The sequence below is a fragment of the Abrus precatorius genome, unplaced genomic scaffold, assembly GCF_003935025.1.
Source record: "Abrus precatorius isolate BTA unplaced genomic scaffold, Abrus_2018 Scaffold11, whole genome shotgun sequence".
Lineage (NCBI taxonomy): Eukaryota > Viridiplantae > Streptophyta > Magnoliopsida > Fabales > Fabaceae > Abrus > Abrus precatorius.
In genome coordinates this window covers 18,984,601-19,004,222 of record NW_020874303.1, presented here as the reverse complement: position 1 = coordinate 19,004,222, position 19,622 = coordinate 18,984,601, and the positions used below count along the sequence as shown (strand labels likewise).

The 19,622-nt window shown below is 32.0% G+C and overlaps 2 protein-coding genes across 3 annotated transcripts; one reads left to right on the top strand and one right to left on the bottom strand.

Annotated features, from left to right (window-relative positions):
* Positions 1 to 302: 302 nt before the first annotated feature.
* Positions 303 to 907, bottom strand: LOC113856548. The gene has a single exon (XM_027488403.1). The coding sequence runs from the start codon at positions 834 to 836 to the stop codon at positions 432 to 434; it is 405 nt and encodes a 134-aa protein (XP_027344204.1). The 5' UTR covers positions 837 to 907; the 3' UTR covers positions 303 to 431.
* A 5,597-nt stretch (positions 908 to 6,504) lies between these two features.
* On the top strand, positions 6,505 to 17,572 carry LOC113853674 (nucleoside diphosphate kinase III, chloroplastic/mitochondrial-like). 2 transcript variants are annotated; one of them, XM_027484185.1, is made up of 16 exons: positions 6,543 to 6,630; positions 6,995 to 7,107; positions 7,806 to 8,005; positions 8,107 to 8,215; positions 8,303 to 8,385; positions 8,841 to 8,904; positions 9,002 to 9,119; positions 10,697 to 10,851; positions 11,237 to 11,293; positions 14,495 to 14,564; positions 15,048 to 15,185; positions 16,043 to 16,080; positions 16,207 to 16,257; positions 16,402 to 16,569; positions 16,665 to 16,777; positions 17,110 to 17,572. In XM_027484185.1, the coding sequence occupies exons 3-16, from the start codon at positions 7,881 to 7,883 to the stop codon at positions 17,231 to 17,233; spliced, it is 1,413 nt and encodes a 470-aa protein (XP_027339986.1). In that variant the 5' UTR covers positions 6,543 to 6,630; positions 6,995 to 7,107; positions 7,806 to 7,880; the 3' UTR covers positions 17,234 to 17,572. The 2 variants fall into 2 exon arrangements, with proteins under 2 accessions (XP_027339987.1, XP_027339986.1); XM_027484186.1 differs by lacking the exons at positions 14,495 to 14,564; positions 15,048 to 15,185; positions 16,043 to 16,080; ... (2 more) ...; positions 16,665 to 16,777; positions 17,110 to 17,572 and having other exon boundaries at positions 6,505 to 6,630; positions 11,237 to 11,449.
* The last annotated feature ends 2,050 nt before the right edge of the window (positions 17,573 to 19,622 follow it).

Sequence of the window (19,622 nt, the reverse complement as noted above, 5' to 3'; positions counted from 1 at the left end):
GCTATAAACGTAAGTCTAATTAATCGAAATTATACTTGTAAAGTTAAAAAAGTGTTTGGTGCGTATAAACGCATAAACTCCCGAGATTCTAAGTTTCTCTCGTCAGACTTGGCCGTGTTCTTGTTATATATATATATATATATATATATATATATATATATATATATATATAAAATCTTTTTATGTTAATTTAAATTTAAAAATTTATACTTATCTAAATTTTTTTTATTTAATTTATATTTAACAGATTATAAATTTTAGACTTGGATTAGTATAATAATATCATTTATATATATATATAAATAAAGTATATATTAATATAAAATTCCACTAATATGTAATGTTCCCTTTTCTTTAACAAAATAAATTGTAATCGTAATACCGTACTAGAAAAAATCCTATTAAGAGAAGCTGGCAATATAGCTTTCCCACTACAACGAATTGTTCGTGCAGTCAGACACAATACTAACTCGGTTGACAGGGATCCACACAAGCTCACGAGCAACATCCTTGAATTCGAGAACTCCTCCATTGCATTTTGATAGCAACCTAGCCGCTTCTTCCTTCGTCAATTTAACCTTCACTCTCACCCCCTCTTTCTCTCCCAATTCATTGCCACTCCCACACCTTGTTTTCTCAAACTCCTTTTCACTCTCTTCTCCCAATACGGTAGGTTCTGAATCCGCAAACCGGACACTTTTCTTCACTGCCTTGCTAGGTGATTGCTTTTTGGTCAATTCATCCCTGTATACACCTCTTGTGGCTTCTAGTGGCTCTACTTTCACGTTTTTACGTGATACTTTTCTATTAAAGCAAGCAAACATGGTGCGAATCATTGTTATTAACAAGAGAGTTTTATCAAGTAAGAAAAGGTACAATTTTAGAAACTGGGAAGGAGTGGTTAGTGGTGAGCAAAATGGACATGGAAGAGTGGAATTTATACCAATGATTTGGTTTGGTTGGGCACAAGCGTGAAGTGTCCACTGGGGTAGACAAGGAAAATAACAGTAAAAGGTGTTGAATAAGTTACATAGGAAATTTTATAAGCCAATGAGCGACCTAGGCATCAACCCAAGAAACTAGAGTGGACTAAGAATCTTTAATAGTCAAGCTTCAAGTGATTGACTGTCAAATTACATGGTCCCTCAACATTTATTTTATTCTCCTGAAAAGAAGGGTAATTTCCTTTTCTTTTGTTCACGCTACGTACTCAAGTTCAAAAGACTATATTCGCATTGTTGAAAGGGTCAATACACATATTGGTTGAGGGTTTTATAGGTCATTTCACATGAGCTGAATACACCTGAGTCACCTGTATACATTGTGACTAGTTCAAGAAAGTGACCTTTGTTTATTAGAGACAAACATTTTTGGCTTTGTTTGATACCTAATGCATATATTGATTAGTTACCTTGCAAGACCCGCTCAAACGTAATTTTTGCCCTACAAGCCTAGTGATGGCATAGGTGATTGTGACAACTGAGTTGTAAAATTAACTTCATAGTGCTCAATAACATATGGTCATGGATTGCAATATATCTATTGTAACTAGGGAGTCTACTTAAGGAAATATTTTATCGGTTATAGTATTTTTTATAATAAATTTTTCTAACATTAAACTATTTTTAATTTCTCTTATTTATATCACTCGTCTTATTTTTTATAATATTTCTCACGTCAAATTTGAAGGCAATAGTAAATGGGAAGTGCTTCTAAAGAAACTATAATTTGTCCCATCTTATTATGTTCAAGTAACAAATTACACACACAAAATAAAATAAAAACTGAGCATCTAGATTCTACAGAGTTGATTATAAGCTGTTAAATTTGAGGCATGGGTATGTGTCAAAGGGTTAATTTCTCACCCCTTTCTCCAGATGTAAGAAGGTAATGGCTAGGTACTTGGCAACTCTGCACTATCAAAAACCAAGACACATACAGTGGAAGCTGGTCAGAGAATTCAAGAAAGCGCGTTTTGAAAATCGAAACCTATTGTTAATTCGTCTACGGGGTTAAGCACTCTTTTTTACTTTCAAAAAATGTCATCTCATTGACTACTTTTTCATTGCTTTCTTATTCAGTCTGTGTTGAGGATCAAATCCCAGAAAGTGATAGGAAGAATGAGTCGCAGAGAAATTATGCAACGCGGTTTAAGCAAAAACTAAGTCAATGTAATTATGCTTCGAAACCATTGTTAGCTTTTGTTACCCGGTTGTGTTACTATGAATTTGGGTTATGATTCTAATTTTTATGTCTCCACCAATACCTATTTAATATTTTTATTATTTTATTTTGAAATCACATCACTTAATATTTATTATTTTTGTCCTTCTTTTCTCGTCACTATATCTCGAGAGGTGGTTGTAAAATATTTTCTATTAAGTTATCTATATTTTTGTACGTGCAAAAAATATATTTTCAACTAAAATCATATTTATATATGGTTGAATATTTTAAATTTGTAATTCTCATACTCTCAATCTATAAATTCATTAGAAATAACAAGCATAGCAATTTATCTAGATTTTGGCTTTGAAATTTTAATTTGAATAGAAATTTTGATGTTTTTTTAATTAATGTTGAAAGCGCTTAATTTTAGTACTTTCATAAAAGAAAAACCCAAGTATTGACATAGAAAGTCTTGTTAACAAGGCTTGGGCGAGACTAAATTGTAAAATTACAAAGGGCACATTAGTCATGAAGAAATTAAACATTTTATAAAAAAAGAAAAATTCAAACCAAAGCATGCCATTATATTAAAAAAATTGACATAATAAAGCTAAATTTATAACAAACAAAATCAAAGAAGAACAAAAATAATTTTTCATGCAATTAACTGTTGGAAGTTGTGATATACACATGACAAGCTTAATACTCCCAAATCAAAAGTCAATAAATTTTGAGGCAAGCAAAGGCTTTCAGATGTCCCTTTTTTGCAGGGCAGGGAGGTTTAAAATGTTGTCGTTTTATGAAATTAAAATGCAAAGTACTGCGTTATTGTTTCTAACTTTTTGTAGACAAAAGTAGTGAAACTTTAAGGAAAGAAAATTGAAAGTATTAATCGGTCACAAAAAGAGAGAGGAAAAGGTAGGCTCATTTTCTATAATTTTTAAAAAACATAAAAAGACATTGTTAAGATAAATATTAAACTATTTGGATCTATATCTTCTTCAACAGCCACACCATGCACTAAAAAGCGAAAGGCATAAGGCGTATATTTTTCTCTCCTAATGAGCTTCACAAATTACTCCACATTCACAATGCTTCAATTTTATTTTGACTTAAAAATTATTGTATTCTTATTTTCATTTTAAATCAATAAATACATAAAAATATGGGCCCCGTAATTTCTGAAATAGAATAGTTGCCTGTACAAGGAGCTATTGCTTGTGAGCATTGTCATATCATGTAACTCTCTACTTCCAACTCCATAAACCTATGTTGCTTATGGCTACAATTGAAACATGCAATTGTAGTTAAAGATGCTTTTTAATACTTTTTATGGAGATGTTTAAAATTGTATAAAATAAAATTGAATGATGTGTTATTGTGAGTCTCAAAAAAGTTATAAAATAATTATTTATATAATTAAGTTCCACTATTAATAATGCTCATAAATGGATAATAGTAACATTTAAGTATATTTTTATCAAATTTTTATTTATGTGTTTATAAATCAAATCTGTTTAAAATTTACTTGCATTTTTTATTTTTCAGAATGAGAATTTGTAGCCCAGTCCAACTTGAGGGTGGATCCATAATGTCCAGAGAAACTAGAGAATTTGCATTAGAAAATTGGGCTTATCCATCGCATGAATACGTACTACTAGACGATAAACACTGTTCTTAAAACGGTGAAGATGCTTTACATGTGTGGCGATTGTTGGACAATTGTGAGAGTTGTTGGATTGTGAAATGAGCGTGTGTTTGTATGAGCGTAAGCGATGGGTGGAGCTCAGGCTTTGAAAAGAATCCATGGCATTAAGTTCCCCCAGAGACATCGCAAATCCTCTGGTTGCTAACTCTCTCTTTTTCCTTACAAGATTAAGACCCACGAGGCCTATTTTATTCTTCAATGTTCAATTTTATCAATTATTAGTTTGCTATGATTTACACTTTTCTTTACCTTTTCATTTTGCTTTTCTGTTTATATCAAGGTTTTTATTTTATTTCGATTATGTTGTGATTTATAAGAGTATTAAATGGATTTGTTGAAAATTTGCTTTTCGATAGAATCTAATAGAATTCGTTGTTGATCAATGTAAAGAACCTACCTAATGGGATAAGGACTGGTTCCTTAATTGTTTCTGTTAGTTAATAGTCCAATTCTATGGAAAATTTTCATTGCAGGTTCTGCATCTGCGACTCAGGCTTCGTCTTCAGCTAGTGATGCTAATTTATCATTCTTTTCAAGTTCAACTACTTCTGCAATAGCGGGAGGGAAGGCCTCTCTTCGGCCCAAAAGAACTCCGGTTTTTCACACTTGCTGACTACACTTGTTAGTTTGCTCCTTAGAAAAATATATTTATGGACTGAAAGGGGTACTGAGTAAGGATCGTACTTACCCCGCCAATTGCGTGGGTTACTGTCAAAGTTTGCTACTAGTTAGGTTTCTTGATTACCCACCGCTGGATGTATATGTTTTTCACATATTTAGCTTCTCTAAAGTGAGCAAATATATAAAGTAAGAAAATACGATTGTGTCTATTATTGATTTAAATGCAAATATTTGGTAATCTTAGCTAATTTTAAATTAAGGGTAGGCGCATTCTTACATTTTAATCTAATACACATTCTCCCATTGGGACTTACACACTAATACAGTTATTCTTCAAAAGTGAATATTCTCGTGGAGAAAGAAGTTTTTCCTCCAAGAATACACGTTTCGTTCTTGTTTACTTTTTTTTCCTAAATAAAAATTGTTTGCATTTAGTTTGACTCGGCATTTACTTACTTCATCGATCACCTCCCTTCATGATAACTGGGGAATCCATTCATATTGCATAACAAGCATCGATTTATTTTGTCTCCTGTTTGGTTTCTGTTGCTAATTTAAACTTCTGGAATTTTGGCATTTGATTGGCTGCTTCTAATCGAGTGTTCTGAAAAATGCACTGTGTCTTGAGCTTCTTTTCTGTGGTTCAGATTCATCCAAGTTCACCGGTGATGGGTCCTTTTCCTTTTTGTTGTTTGAGTTTTGGGTCGAAACAGTTTACTGATTCAAATTGTCAATAATGGAATACGAGCATGTTTGACCTTGAAATTGAAAACCATCCATGTCATGACTTCTATAACTAACCAATTTACCAAGACAGAAAGCTCTTCAGTTTCCTGTATTATCTGTACCTAGCTGTATAGCACAGTAAATTAGTAAGAAAATGGGTTTAAGTTAAAAAATCCTTAACCCTAGAAGTGTATCAATAGTTGATTTGAATTAAAATATTTAATTTCGTAAACTTACCAACTTCAATTCAATAGTAAATACACTTGTTTTTTTTAATTATAATTTTGCAGCTCTTTGCACTTTAGACACAACTCAACAGATCATTGTCGTGAGTGTGCAGAGTTTTAATTTATTAAATTTTATTTTAAAACATATATTTATCTAGACATCACTGAAGGTTGGGATAATTCGTTCAAAAAACCATGCATCTAGAGACTCTCAGTCTCTCAACACCGCTTATATAGCATGAACAATTGGATTTATATGAAAGTTTAAATGGCATTCTGTAAATTGCCCTAATTCCTCACTATTATCTCAATTCTAACAGTGTAGTAGGAATTTACGTAATATAATAAAATGTTTTCTTAAAGAATATTCTTCTATACAATATTTTTTATGTCTAAATAAATATAAATTTTAAAATTTAAATATGTTGAAAAGAATATATGTTAAACAAAAGGAAAACCGAGCAAATTTACTCAGATGCAAATAAGTTTACTCATTTGGATTATATTAAGCTAAAAACTAGCTTAGATAAGTTTTAGTTAAAAATAATTTGAGTGTCTGTTTGCGACTTCGTTGGAAGCTCAAGAGAATTGATTTCTATAAAATTGAAAAAAATCACTTTCATCCAAATTGTTTCGTACAATGTGTATATCAATGATTGTGGTTGATTAATTTGTAAGCAAATCGATTATTTTACTCCAAATGATAAAACAAACAAACCATTAATTATAACGGAAAATATGGTAAAAATTTAATCTAAAAATGAAAAACTTAATTAAAAATGTAAATAATTTATGATAAAATTTTAAAATTTTGAAATACTTAAAATCAACACTTGGAATTGAAGCTAATAGAAAATGATTTTTATATATTAGAAATAGAATATTAAAGCCTATACATTAGCCGTTTTTAAGTACAAAATGTTATTTACGTTAAACGAACAGGGATTTTGGTTTTGGATTTTGTTTTTAGTGACGAGAACCGAACGAGTACCAACTCCAGATGTGATGGTTGTGACTTGTTGTTAAAACGGATGGGTAAAAGTGTCTTTCCGCGATACCAGCAATAGGAAACTGAACTGCTATACCGAACACCCGCGTCTTGGGCTTCGAGTGGAGTCACTTTCTATTTTGCGCAAAGGAAAGTAAGTGTCCATCATCCAAAGCCCTCTCCTATGTCGGGTATGCAACTCTCTCTCTTTCCCCTTTGTCTCTATTCTTAAATAATATGTTCTGTTCTCTTCTAATAATTCTTAGTTGGCAGTTGTAAGTTGTAGCTGTAGCTGTCGTGCGACATGTTCTATTTAATTTACCATTTTTAATTTATTGTATAGCTTATAGCTTTCCATGTTTTTTCCTTTCCCCGCTTCTGAATGATGAGTTTATCTTATGATCGTCGCGAGAATTAGGGTTGGATAGTCAGCAAATAGCCAAATATAGGTTGATCTACTTTAATAGCTCTAACTCTGAGTTGCTTTCCCTGTTTTTTTGCCTTTTTTTCCCCCATCCTTGTTTGAGGTTTATTATTATTTTTCTTGGTTTTCAGATGTTTCGGTTTCCCTATCTTGTAGCACCTAGCAAACTATCTCCGACTGAGTTCCATTGTTTATGTTGATGAATGCGAGTGAGGACTTCGGTTGATCACTTGTTGAGCATTAGGTGAGCATCTGAGGTTTTATGTTGGGGTGATCGGGTTTTGCTTTTAAAGAAACAATAATTAAGGGTTCAGTATGCTGGTTCCTTTGGAGTAATACATAACCAAGTTCGAGTGAAATAATAAGCTGAAGCTATTGTCTCAATATGCCATAAAAGAGCTGCTTCTTTTAGCTTGAGAGGCAAAAAAGAATAGAAATTTTGGCTGCTGCCAAACCAATGTAGTGCTTAGTCATTCTGATATCATCTCTAGAACTATGCTAATTGACGTGAGTCTTGAGTTTTTGGACCCATGTGATCAGCCGTCAGCATTTCCTTTATGATCTTTCTGGATGCAAGGGTTTTATATTCCTCAGCAATCTGACTTTAACTCAATGGAATGTGCTTTTCTCTTCAATTTTAGTAGTTTAGAGGCAAGCTGTTTGGGACTGCTAGTTTTGGCTGGTCTAACAATTTGCTTAGCTTGTGTTACTCCAGAATTCTTGGAGGGTAAAGATGAATGTTATGTGTACATATATCTAAGTTGGTCAACCATCGTTCTTGTACATTTAAGGCCTGGCAGCCATGTCATATTCCTATAATTTGCTGAAATGACCTCTGGCTGCAGGTTGAGCAAAATTGGTTAGCAACTTATGAGTTATGAAACAATTGAGGGAAGTGATGCCAATGATGCTATTTTAACTTCTGTGCTGTTACTATTTCAGGATAACTCACACTGAACATTACTGCCATTCTCAAAATAGGCTTGCCTTCCTTTCTTCGTCAAGAGGTTCAATTTCATGGATGATAGTCCTTCAAAATTAAAGATCATCCCTGATCACTTTCAAATTCCAACATCAAGTATAGAATCTCCAGAGAGCAGAACATCATCTATTACAGAACCTGCAACTGATCAATCTTCGCGGTATTGTTTCCTGGTTAGAAAGGAACAAAAACAGTAAACAAAAAGTTACAAAGAAACTTTGAATTTATTTGAAATAAGTTACTCAATCTAGCTTAGTTTAGGTCCTTGCACCATCAGCGGACTCGAAGAAAATTAAGGACAGCTTTCATGTTGAACTTGTTTACTCTACGAGGGCTGCCATGGGGGTCCAGTAGTGGAGGTCAGGAAAAGGTTTGATTTGAGCAGCTTTTATGCTGTACATTTTTTGTCATTTTTGAAGTTTGTTATATCCTACAAATAAAAATTTATATTTTGTAGGTTGAGCTAACAGTTGCAGAACTAGAGTCACTTCGATCAGAGCTTGCTGATATAGAGGAGAGGGAAGCTCACTTGAAAGCTCAGTGAGTGTTCTGCAGCTTTGCACTGTTAAGGGTTTTTCCGTCATAATGTATTTAATTTGTTTACTTGTTAGCAGTTTTCTTTAGGTTACCATTCTTGTATCTAGTGTGTTGATGTCATTGATAAAAGAAAGCACCAGAGGAATAAAATGAACTGGTTTAGTTTAGACAGGTGTGAACTGTTTGTGTAATAAGAATAAAATGAGCATTTTCCTTTAGCTTTCATTGTTCTCCATTTCCCTCCATACTAGTGATTCTTCCTTGTGTTTTAGACTGTTAGAGGAAGCTACTCTTTGTTCTCTTTGGAATTGAAATTACTAAGTTGAGAAACCAGAGAAATGTACTGTTTAATATCTACCCAACCCTTCCCATTTTGTTGGGAATTCTTATATGCCTTAAGAGAACCAATGTGTTTTCCTTAAATATTTATTTTAGGGAAAAAATTTTGTTTCACACAGGTTGGAACATGTTGATGAAGTTTTGCGGTCCGCTCGCCTATCTGGTTATTTATACATTCGAACTGTACTGACTGTCCAGTCCTCTCCTCATTGGTTTGTGCTTACAGTTTTATTTTACCCAACAAGCTAAATGCTCATTTGATTTTAATTTTTCTCTATAGAGATGGGCAGCACTACCGGGAGAACCTCCACCTATAGATGATACTGAAGTAGATGATTGGCTTCCTCGTTTTGTTGTTCTCCATGGAGAATGTATATTTTTATATTTGTTATGTACAGGTAGGCAGCAAGTTGTGTTCCTTCCTAAATGTCGTAGTTGTCTTTTTGTCATAACTACTTTCTTTTAATAATAATGTATCCAAATCTAGGGCAATAAATCTCTGTTCTTTGTGTCATATTCTTCTTACACACCTCTATTCTTTGAACATATACTGACTTGTCAATACATTGCTGTTGTTGTATTCTTTTTGTGTATGTTTGTTGTACAAACTTTTCTATGTTAGTGCTAAAATATGCATTTTTCTATTTTTCATTCTGTTCGTTATTGTACTAATAAGTCACATGAAAGTTTTTCTGACATGCAGCCCTCCAACTGTTTTAGTCAGGATAATGCATGTGAACTGACATTTTATTTGATATTTGTTTACTAATGAGAAATTTAATATGTGATTGGTTGGAACAAATGGAATGAAGTGACTATGGGAATGGGTCATGTTTGGTTAGGGCAATGGAATGGAATAAGCATACTCAAGGGGACGACTATTCCTACAGTTTTAGGAATTTGTTTTTCATCACCAAAGTAATGAATGTCCACTTCATTATACCAAAATATAGATGTAAATTAGAACACCCAATCTGTCTGGCTCACTTCTTCAGCTCTAATATGTTTTCTGGCCCATTTTTGCTTTTTTGAACCCAAAAGATAGCACAGGCTGACACTGACTGTCTTGACCCCAAAATTTATTCACTCCAGGTTGGGCCAAGCCTATTTAACTTAAAAAATCATTTTTTTAATAAACTATAACATACCAAACATGAAAGGGGAATGGAGTCATCCTTTCATTTCAACGTATACCAAACAAAAACATGTGAACGAATATTCCATTCCCTCTCCCATTCCTTCAAAATCATTCTATCCAACCAAATATGACCTTAAGCTTCATTTTGCAGTTAAATATTATGATAGCACTGTACAGCACATAAAACTTTACTGGGCTGAACATTTGTTTTTTCTGTATATAAATTGCATTTGTTTTTTCTGTATATAAATTGCATTTGTTCTTTTTTGCATTGAGGTTATTGAGAAATGGAAGTATTAGAACTCTTTTAATTACCAGATTTGTGTGAATAAAAATTTCCTTGCAATTATGAAACAACCTTCTCTCTATTGGCTACTATATTTTCCTATTATGGCTTTCAGTCTGTGATTGGCATTTTTGGTTTCAAATCAGCAGCTCACGATGAAACTTATTACTACAAATGTCTGTGTGATGATTGTTTGAATGCCGAAATGTCAAGAATCAACACTCAAAAAGCTTAAGCTATTTCACAAGGAATTCTTTTTATCAAATTTTTTAACATGCCCTTTTATGTCAAAGTCTGGAGAAGCCACTGGCAGTACCAAATTTAAATAGAGGAGTAGGAGCTTCACGGAATTTACTCATAGCAGCTTTGTCAAAGAGGCCCAAATGCTTAAGCTATATGGAAAAAGCCTAAGTTTGTTTTAGAGTATCTTTGTAAAAAAAAAGTGCCCTTGGTTAGCTCAATCAAATATATTTTATTCTCTAGGTTTCAGATGATTGAATTTCATTTGCAATGCATCAATGGTTGCTTGCTGACAAAGGGAAAAATTGCAGATCTAAGCCCCCAGGACTCGACCCTTCTATCTGATATCGTTGAAGTAGGGAAATTACCGTGTTTAAAGCGAGAAGATAATGAAATTCAACATGCCTTCTATATTTTAACGCGTCATGGATTACGCTATGAGTGCTCAAGCAGTTCGAAGATACAGGTGCGTCCAAGTTAAGATAATTTGATTCGTAGTAGGTGTTATTATTATTATTATTATTATTATTATTCAGTTTTCAGTCTGAACAAGTTGTCAGAATTATTTGTAATAAGATATTGGTTACAATTGAAAAGGTCTTATCAAGAAAATTTTCATTGGGTCTAGGCATAGGTAAAAATCCATTCCATAATTTAATTATTTATATTTATCATGTTAGATAAATAAATAAATAAATATACCTACAAACAAAAAAATTATACAATGCAGTACAAGATAATTTGTAAATGATGTAACTTGCATCATTGGTATAATTTCTAAATACAATGTGTATTCCATATCATGTTATCATATCAAATGATGTAGTTTCCCTCCCTTATTCTTCTTTCAGGTGGACTCATGGTTATCAGCATTACAGAGTGACTGCAAATTGGAATCTGATACATCAGTCCCCAATGGTTCGATTGAGATGTAACATAATTACACCTTGTTTGGTGAGTTTATTTGGTGAGTTTCAGTGGCTTTGTAAATCTCAGCTACTTTGTAAATACAGCACTAATGTCTTGAAATGTTTTCGGTATTTGATAGACTCACGATTTATTTGTCACTTTTGGCGCAAGCGAAGAATTGAACTATTAATTAGGTTTTAAACCGTACAATTTTTGTGACCTTCCCGTATATATATGTAAACTAGAGTTGGGATATCAAAATATGAATAAATTCAATGCTTATACCTGAATAATGAGTATTGTAGAACCTTTGGGAGGGGAAGTGTAATAAAAAGTCTCTGCAAGAAAGGTGATTATACTTCTGTAATCACTTTGGTTCGTGGCCAGCATTGTGAGTTCTTAGTGATCAAGTTTTATTATCTACCAGCGGAGATGCTGACAAGCAAACTCCCTCTACTGTAGGCTGGTAACTTAAGTGTAATGAGCGTGGTTGATGGCTGAGAAACTAGAAGGGGCCTTCACTATCTTTAAAATGACGGGGCAATCTAGAAAGCTCTTTATGTCAGGAAAGGAAGGGCAGATAGGAGATCGTATTTTGCCAACATTTGGAGGATTTTTGATCTTATTTGTTGTAATCTGCAACGTCAAGCGATAGGTACAATTTGTAAAGTACCATCCAACCTGGTTAAGCAGGAAAGTTATAAGTTAAGCAAGATTTGAGATGGGAAGCTTTCGAAGTATTTGTTTAAAAATAGATTATTACATTCCAAGAATAACATTCTTCATACTTGTGCGTAAGTTAAAAAAACATGTTTGGTTATGAGTTAATATTTTCTGAAATATTTTTCAAATTTCAAATAATGATAATGGGGGAAAGAAGAGGGAGTGAGTGTAAAAGTTAATGGTTTATATGATAATTTTCATTCTTATGTCACGGGAAAACATACCCTCCCCACATCGTGGGAATAAAATCAAGATAAATACATGAATGTCTGGATTAGGATAAGCATTGTAACTATATGAGAATTGAGAGTGGATTAAGCTTAACTCCTCAAAACAAATTCAATTGGAAAGAGTTATCCAAGTGCTCTAACCATATGTCGAGTGGCTGTGGGATCTTGACATCTCTTTCTTCCCGTACAGTTGTTGATTAGCTGGTTTTTCTTCTTCTCCCTTTTAGCACCAAGAAAAGAAATAAGGCTTACGAATATCTTTCTAAAACTTGTATTACTCACGAAAATGTCATTCTCTAGTTCACTTTCCCAAGAATAACTTTGATCATTCTTGAAAGAAATGCACCACACGGCATTCATTCACAAGGACTAACTCATGTCACTCAGAAGTTCACCTAGATAATCTATTAAGTTGATAATCGATTCTTAAGCTATTATTTGAAGACACTTGGCATTAAAAAGTTGAGTAGTTATTTTGGACAACAACACAGGCTAAATTCCTTTACAAAGACAGTTAGGAGCTTGACGGATTCTTTGTATTTAATCCTGTGAAGCCCACAAACGAAGCGACTTGAACTTGATCCATGCCTTCCCTTTTCGTGGGGTCATTGTCTATCTGCAAATGATTTCTTTTATTTACAATTTTACACAACTCATAATTGGCTAACATGTTAACCACGCAGGCATTAATCCATGATTATAAACTTCTAGAAGCTCCCCTAAAAGCTATTTTTTCTTTTTGGCTGTATGTTGCCTTCTCTCAACTGCTGCTCCACCAATTGGAAAAGGTATTTCCATCATGAGAGGAAATGGGATTGGTTCTTTTTGTCCAAATCAAACATTGCCACGTAAAGTATTTGACAAGGGAGAAGTTTCCTACTGATTTTCCAGGACATAAGAATCTGTAAAGAGAACTGTTCCCTACCTGCATCCCTTTTCTCTCACCCTTTAATCAAAATAATCATTTATTTACACCTCTATTGGATATTTGATAAAGTTGTGTTGCTTCTTTGACATCTCATTAAATAACATTATTTTTTTTAGCAATGATGTTTTGATATAAAATTTTTATAACATTTTTTCATAATATATATTTTTTATTTATCACTTTATTCATCTTATTCTACGCTTCTCTTTCTCCTTTTCTTACATCGCTTTCTACTATAAAATGTGTTGCAAAAATATATTGTTAAAATGACTTTACTTTTTTTAATTGTTTGAAAGTGTCGGATTATTATTACATCATTGTTTTGAGCAATGATGCTTTTTATGTTTTTCTTCGCTCTGTGCCTGTAGTGATACGTGGTATCTATCCAACCCAATGCCATAAAAAATGTGATTATATAGCAAAATCAAAAGGGACAGTGACAATGGCGTCTCAGTGCTTGTTTGGTTAACAATTTGAATCAATTTCACACACCAACGTGTTTCAACATAAAATATATTATTAAGATTAATGTAAGTATATATTTTAATTATATTTAATATCTGAAAAATAATTTTACTAAATTTTAAATAAATGGCTGTTTACAATAAAAAAAAATGAACGGGCATACAATTCTTGTATTATTTCATTTGTTTACTTGTAGATGAAACGCATTTGTTGCGTGTAGATAATTTTACTTGAACCCGCGGGTTGCGAGGTTTCCTGGACCAGTATATTTAAGATCACAGTTTACTAGGAACTATGGTAACTGGAGAGTTGACAGAGATCAAAAGCAGAGAACCGTATCAAATCTCTTTTTATTTGTAAAGTTAAAGTAGACCTTACCAATTCCTTTGTAGTTTAAAAAAAAAAAAAAGGTATAAAAATTATGTACATGTTTAATATTTTAAACCTGAAATCTCAAAGTATATTTTAAAGAGCTACACGAGGAAGAAATTGAGCATCGAATATAATGAACTAACCGCACATATAGTTGGAGGTAGGCGTTGAGGGGGATGAGATTCCCATCACGTGGACATCTATAGTTTGGGCAAGGTTTGACCCACGCAGTAAAGTCAATTAATTACTCCTAACCACACGATCATGCCCTGAGACAGATCAGACAGTTCCAATTACACATGTATCCCAAATCTAAGTGCCAAAAAATGAAAATGAACATAAAATGAAGGACGAAACTGCAAAAGCCAAAAGGCATAAGACACGGTAATCCTTGTTCCTTGATCCTTCACCGTTACATTATTCACTCCGTTTTTCTATTGCTCTGACACTGAGCAATCTACCCAGAGAAGATGGCCTCACAGGTTTGCAAATCTGCTTCCAGAGCTGCAAGGTCCCTTCTCTCTGCTTCTAAGGCTTCTCGTTTTCACCATCGTAAGTGCCTTCTATTCTTTCTCTTCCTCTCATTATCATTCTTTGCTTTTGTATGTGTGTTCATTTTATTCAATTTTGATTTAATTAAAACTTTCATGTGCTCTAATAAGAGAATATTGCCGTGATGAAATTAAATCTTGAGGATTCAGAGTTTTATTTATTTTTTAGCTTTTGATTATCCGAACACACCTTGATTTGTTTGGGGCTCTAGCTTGAAAAAATGACATCTTTTCTCTCTTATTTTTGTGCCTTTGGATATGTGTATGTGAATGTCCATGATTTAATTTACAGTTGAATAAAACAAATTTTATATTTTTTTCTAATATGATTGAAATGTAGATTAATTTGAATTATACGTTTTTTTTATTAGAACATGTATTTTTTTATGGGAATTAATAATTTAATTATTTAAGGAAATGGCCCAAATATATATTTTGTTTTCCCTGATATGATTGAGTTTACAAATCATCAATACCTTTACAGAAGGACGTGCGGTGGGGGCTGCTGCGGCTGTTTCATTCAGCAGCAAAGTGCCTTTTTTGGCTTCAAATTATGGGAGAGGCGGTTCTGAAAGTGGATCCAAATCGTGGATTTCAGGGGCTCTTGCTCTTCCTGCTGCAGGTTTGGTCAAGATTAAGCATTTTCACTTTCTGGCTACTGTTTAGGTCATCAAGACAATTCATTACATGTTACATTTGTTATGAATTCTTGTCTTGCTTGCCACTTTATGGTCATACATATGATTTGGATGTCAAAAATCAAAATAATGTGTTTTTATTGGGAAGGAAGAGGAGCCTTGTACCTTGTTTAACTGTAGCATGGTAGCTTCCGGGACCTCTTCTACATGAATTTCATTGTCTGGGGATAAATTTAAGATTTTGGATGTAGTAGTATAGACTTATTACTTCCCTTAATATCCCCTACATCATAAACCTTTTTCAAAACTTCAATCAAGCCTCTAATTAATCAATCCATGTTTATTCGGACTTGTATCTCTCATGTTATTGAGTAACATGACTGATCATGTTAAAGAGAGAAATATATTATTTTTATTAAATTTAATTAGTGAGTTTTATAACCAATTATGACAGGTCCTTGTTTATTGAAAATTATTTCTTTTTTCTCCAACGTGATCGTATAATAATACTTGGCATGAGTATCCAAATTTTGCTTATTCTTTTAAATTTTAACCCATTGGTTTGAGTTTTTTGCTTTTTGATATATTCCTGGAAAAATCATGAATTAACATTTGCCATTTTTTTCCCTTTTTTTTACATGTATATCAATCCTACTACAAGATATGTATTAGTTTATTATAGTAAACACACCAGTTAACTTTGAACAAGTCTGAACGGCTTACTTTATGCTATGAATTTGTCGGTGGCTTTTCAATGTTGTACAATATTAATATGCATCTTTTTAACACGATATTCAACCGTTAATTTAATTTAATATATTTTTTCTTCTATGTCTTGTAGCTTACTTGTTCCAAGATCAGGAGGTGCATGCAGCTGAGGTATGCCTAACATTTCTCTAACTGCATATCCCCATGTCTATTCTCACTCCTATCCTTGCTAACGTGTATTTTTTCCCTTGATATGACTATAATGTGCAAATCATGTGTTTACTTTTTCTTTCTCAGCTGGAGCGCACTTTCATTGCCATTAAGCCTGATGGAGTGCAGAGAGGGCTGGTAAATTGAAGCTTCATTTCTTGCACATGTTTATCATTTGTTTGTGAAACAATGTGAAGATGCAACTTTGTCAGCATGCACATGTCATTTTGTCCCCACATGTTCTCTGTTTGAGGTTTTGACCAAAAACATTTCTTTTTTCAGATTTCTGAGATTATATCTCGTTTTGAGAGGAAAGGATATAAACTTGTGGGAATTAAAGTAGTGATTCCATCAAAGGAATTTGCCCAACAGCATTATCATGACCTGAAGGAAAGACCCTTCTTCAATGGGCTGTGTGAATTCCTAAGCTCTGGCCCTGTTGTTGCAATGGTTAGAAATGACTCAATCTCTGCCCAAGATAATTCTAACAAGCCGGTGTTCCTAAATTGTCTTCTTTTCTTGTTTCCCAAAATTTGATGTCATAGGTGTGGGAAGGAGAAGGAGTTATTTCCTATGGCAGAAAACTAATCGGTGCCACTGATCCACAGAAATCAGAACCTGGAACCATTAGGGGTGACCTAGCTGTTGTTGTTGGAAGGTAACTAAGGAACTCATTTTGATAACAAAAAATATATATTTTTAAATTACAAACATGTCATCTTATTTTCATTTTATTTCTTGTTTTTTAAAAAAATATAGAAAACATGAAAAATAGTAAACACTAGAAAAATGTTATTTTCATTTTTTTCTTATATGACTTTTTAAAAATAAAATAAAAATAAGGTGATATATATGTAATTAAAAATATAAAACATTTTCTCAAATCATATGCCCCTAACTGTTTTGCAAAGAAATATTCTATTTTGTGTTTCTCCATAAAGCATTGTCCATTATTTGGTCTTCAAAATCTGATATTGTCGGTGCCTGCAGAAATATCATCCATGGGAGTGATGGTCCACAGACTGCAAAGGATGAGATAAAGTTGTGGTTTAAGCCAGAGGAGTTGATTAGTTTCACAAGCAATGCAGAGAAGTGGATTTATGGTGCCAATTGATTCTTTCCCTCATCCCTTGGCTTTTCTACAAGCTCAGTGAGTTTTTTTTGGAATAAATCACTTGTAAGTCAGTAAACGGCAATACTGAACTCTAGAAGCCTCAAATAAGCGCGATTGAGAATAGTACACTACACTAGATACATTTCACTCTAATAGGAATTCCATTATTTTATTAGTCTGGTGAAGACAACCTGTGACATGATTTTGTTAGATGATTATGCCTTTTAAGTCAAAATTGGTCAACTGTCTTTTTTAAAAGAAATAAGGATCATTCCTTCGTCTTGTAAAAAGAAAACAAAATTGATAATTTAAAATAAATGTATTGGTATGAGTTGGCAGCAATGATGCGTTGATGATGTAACAAAAATAAAACGAAAATGCTCAACATTACAAAAATCATTTTATGAAGTCTAATACAAATCAAGGTAGCACGATTTATATTGAAATTGATTTTTTTTTCTATTTTGACTTTTCGATCTTTTTTTTTTTTTTACGAAAATGATTATTTACACACATCCAAATTGCATCAGATCTCGCGTTGCATCCTTCAAATTGATTTATTTGTCCTTTTAATTAGAAATAATATCTAAGAAACAATTAAGAGGGATATGTTATTATTTTAAAAATATGTATTGATAAAGCATGATACAGTTGGTAAATAGTTGAGTTTTTTAAAAACGTTGATTAGGTCTCATTCTTGATCACGTGTATGAAAGTACTTTATTAAAAGATGTAAATTTCACTTTGTTGCTCGCTATGCTTTGAAGGAATTCATTTTCTACTGTTGATTAAAGTTCTTAAGGCATGCAATATATTTTTTCAATTAAAGAGGTAGGAAATGTGATAAATAATTCAAATCTAACTTGTTCCTCTGCTTAGGTGTATTTTAGATAATAATTTTTGTATGAACACAATATTTACAAATAGAATACAATAAAAATTTAAATAGATTAAAATAATTAGAATAATTGCTGCACAATTCAAACACCTTTGTATTGTGCGTTATTTAATATCCATAAATGTTAGATAAAAGTATGCACAATTTATTTTGTGTTATGAAACATACAAGACAAGATTTTGATACTTTTTATTAAATGTTTCAATATTTAGTACTTTTACTAATTAGTTACGTCGTTCTTACCTTGTATAATATTTTTTTCCAAATAATTCCTCTTATAATACTTTCAAAGTGTCATATGCACATATAAATTATAATTTTAGTCATACATACAGAAACGTAAAATTTAAGTAAATTTTATTGACTGGACATGAAACAATGATGTTTTTTTGGTATTACGGCTAGAAAAACTACATCTCAAGTTTCTATTTTGGTATTGAATGAGGTTTCCTTTAAATCATAACACTAATAATAACAGTTTTTGGTCCAACACTAATAATATATTAAAAATATCCTGGGTAGAAAAGGTTTAACAAGTTTAAGATATGGGTATGCGCTTTCAATTTTGTGTTTTTGACCCAAAAAGGTAACACACAGATACTTAGAAGCTGTTATTTAAAGAATAATATCAGCGATATACTTTTTTTAATATATATTTTATTATTAGTTAAAATTTGTTAAAAACTATAAAAATTATGTGCCTTTTGCCTTTTCTCACTTTTAAATTAATACTTTTTTCATATTTTTGTTTTGGTTTTTAATAAATTTTAGTCAATAATAAAAAGTATGTTAGTAACATTTCTTTTTTTCTAAATTATTACTGTAACATAAAAATAAATATAAGTTTTTATGATTAAACTTTCTTAAGTCTAAATTATCACGTTTTTCTTTGTAATTGGTTTTGATTTTATTGTTTAGGACTTTTCATTAACTTGTTTATATATTATATGGGATAGTGCTAAAACTACTTACAAACGATGTCCTTGTTCTTACGAAAAAGTGAACATGACACTAGGTACAATTTATTGTTTGTGAATAAGTGTATTCGTTAATTAGTAATAAAAAGAATTTTTATATATCTTATTTTAATTAATTAAGAAAAAATTATAGATTTAATATAATAAATAAAAATATTTATCATGAAGTGAGAAAAACACAGCTTCCATGCAAAACGAAGTACGTGTGAGAATTATTTCATTCTACAAGAGATTAAATTTATAATATAAGAATGAATCCTAAATGATACTAAAACAAATATTATTTAAACAAAAAGTATAAAAACTTAGTATATTAAAATTTATTGATATTTATTTTAAAATAATTAATATCATATATAATAACATTTAATGACAAATAAATATGTATTAATATTGTTGAGAAACTCATTGATAAACAGGCCGTTGTGAATGTGGGTATCAGTTCCCAAATATTATTTAAGAAATTAAAAGATAATTATTCATCCTTAAATACTTAATAAATATTAAAGGCCTA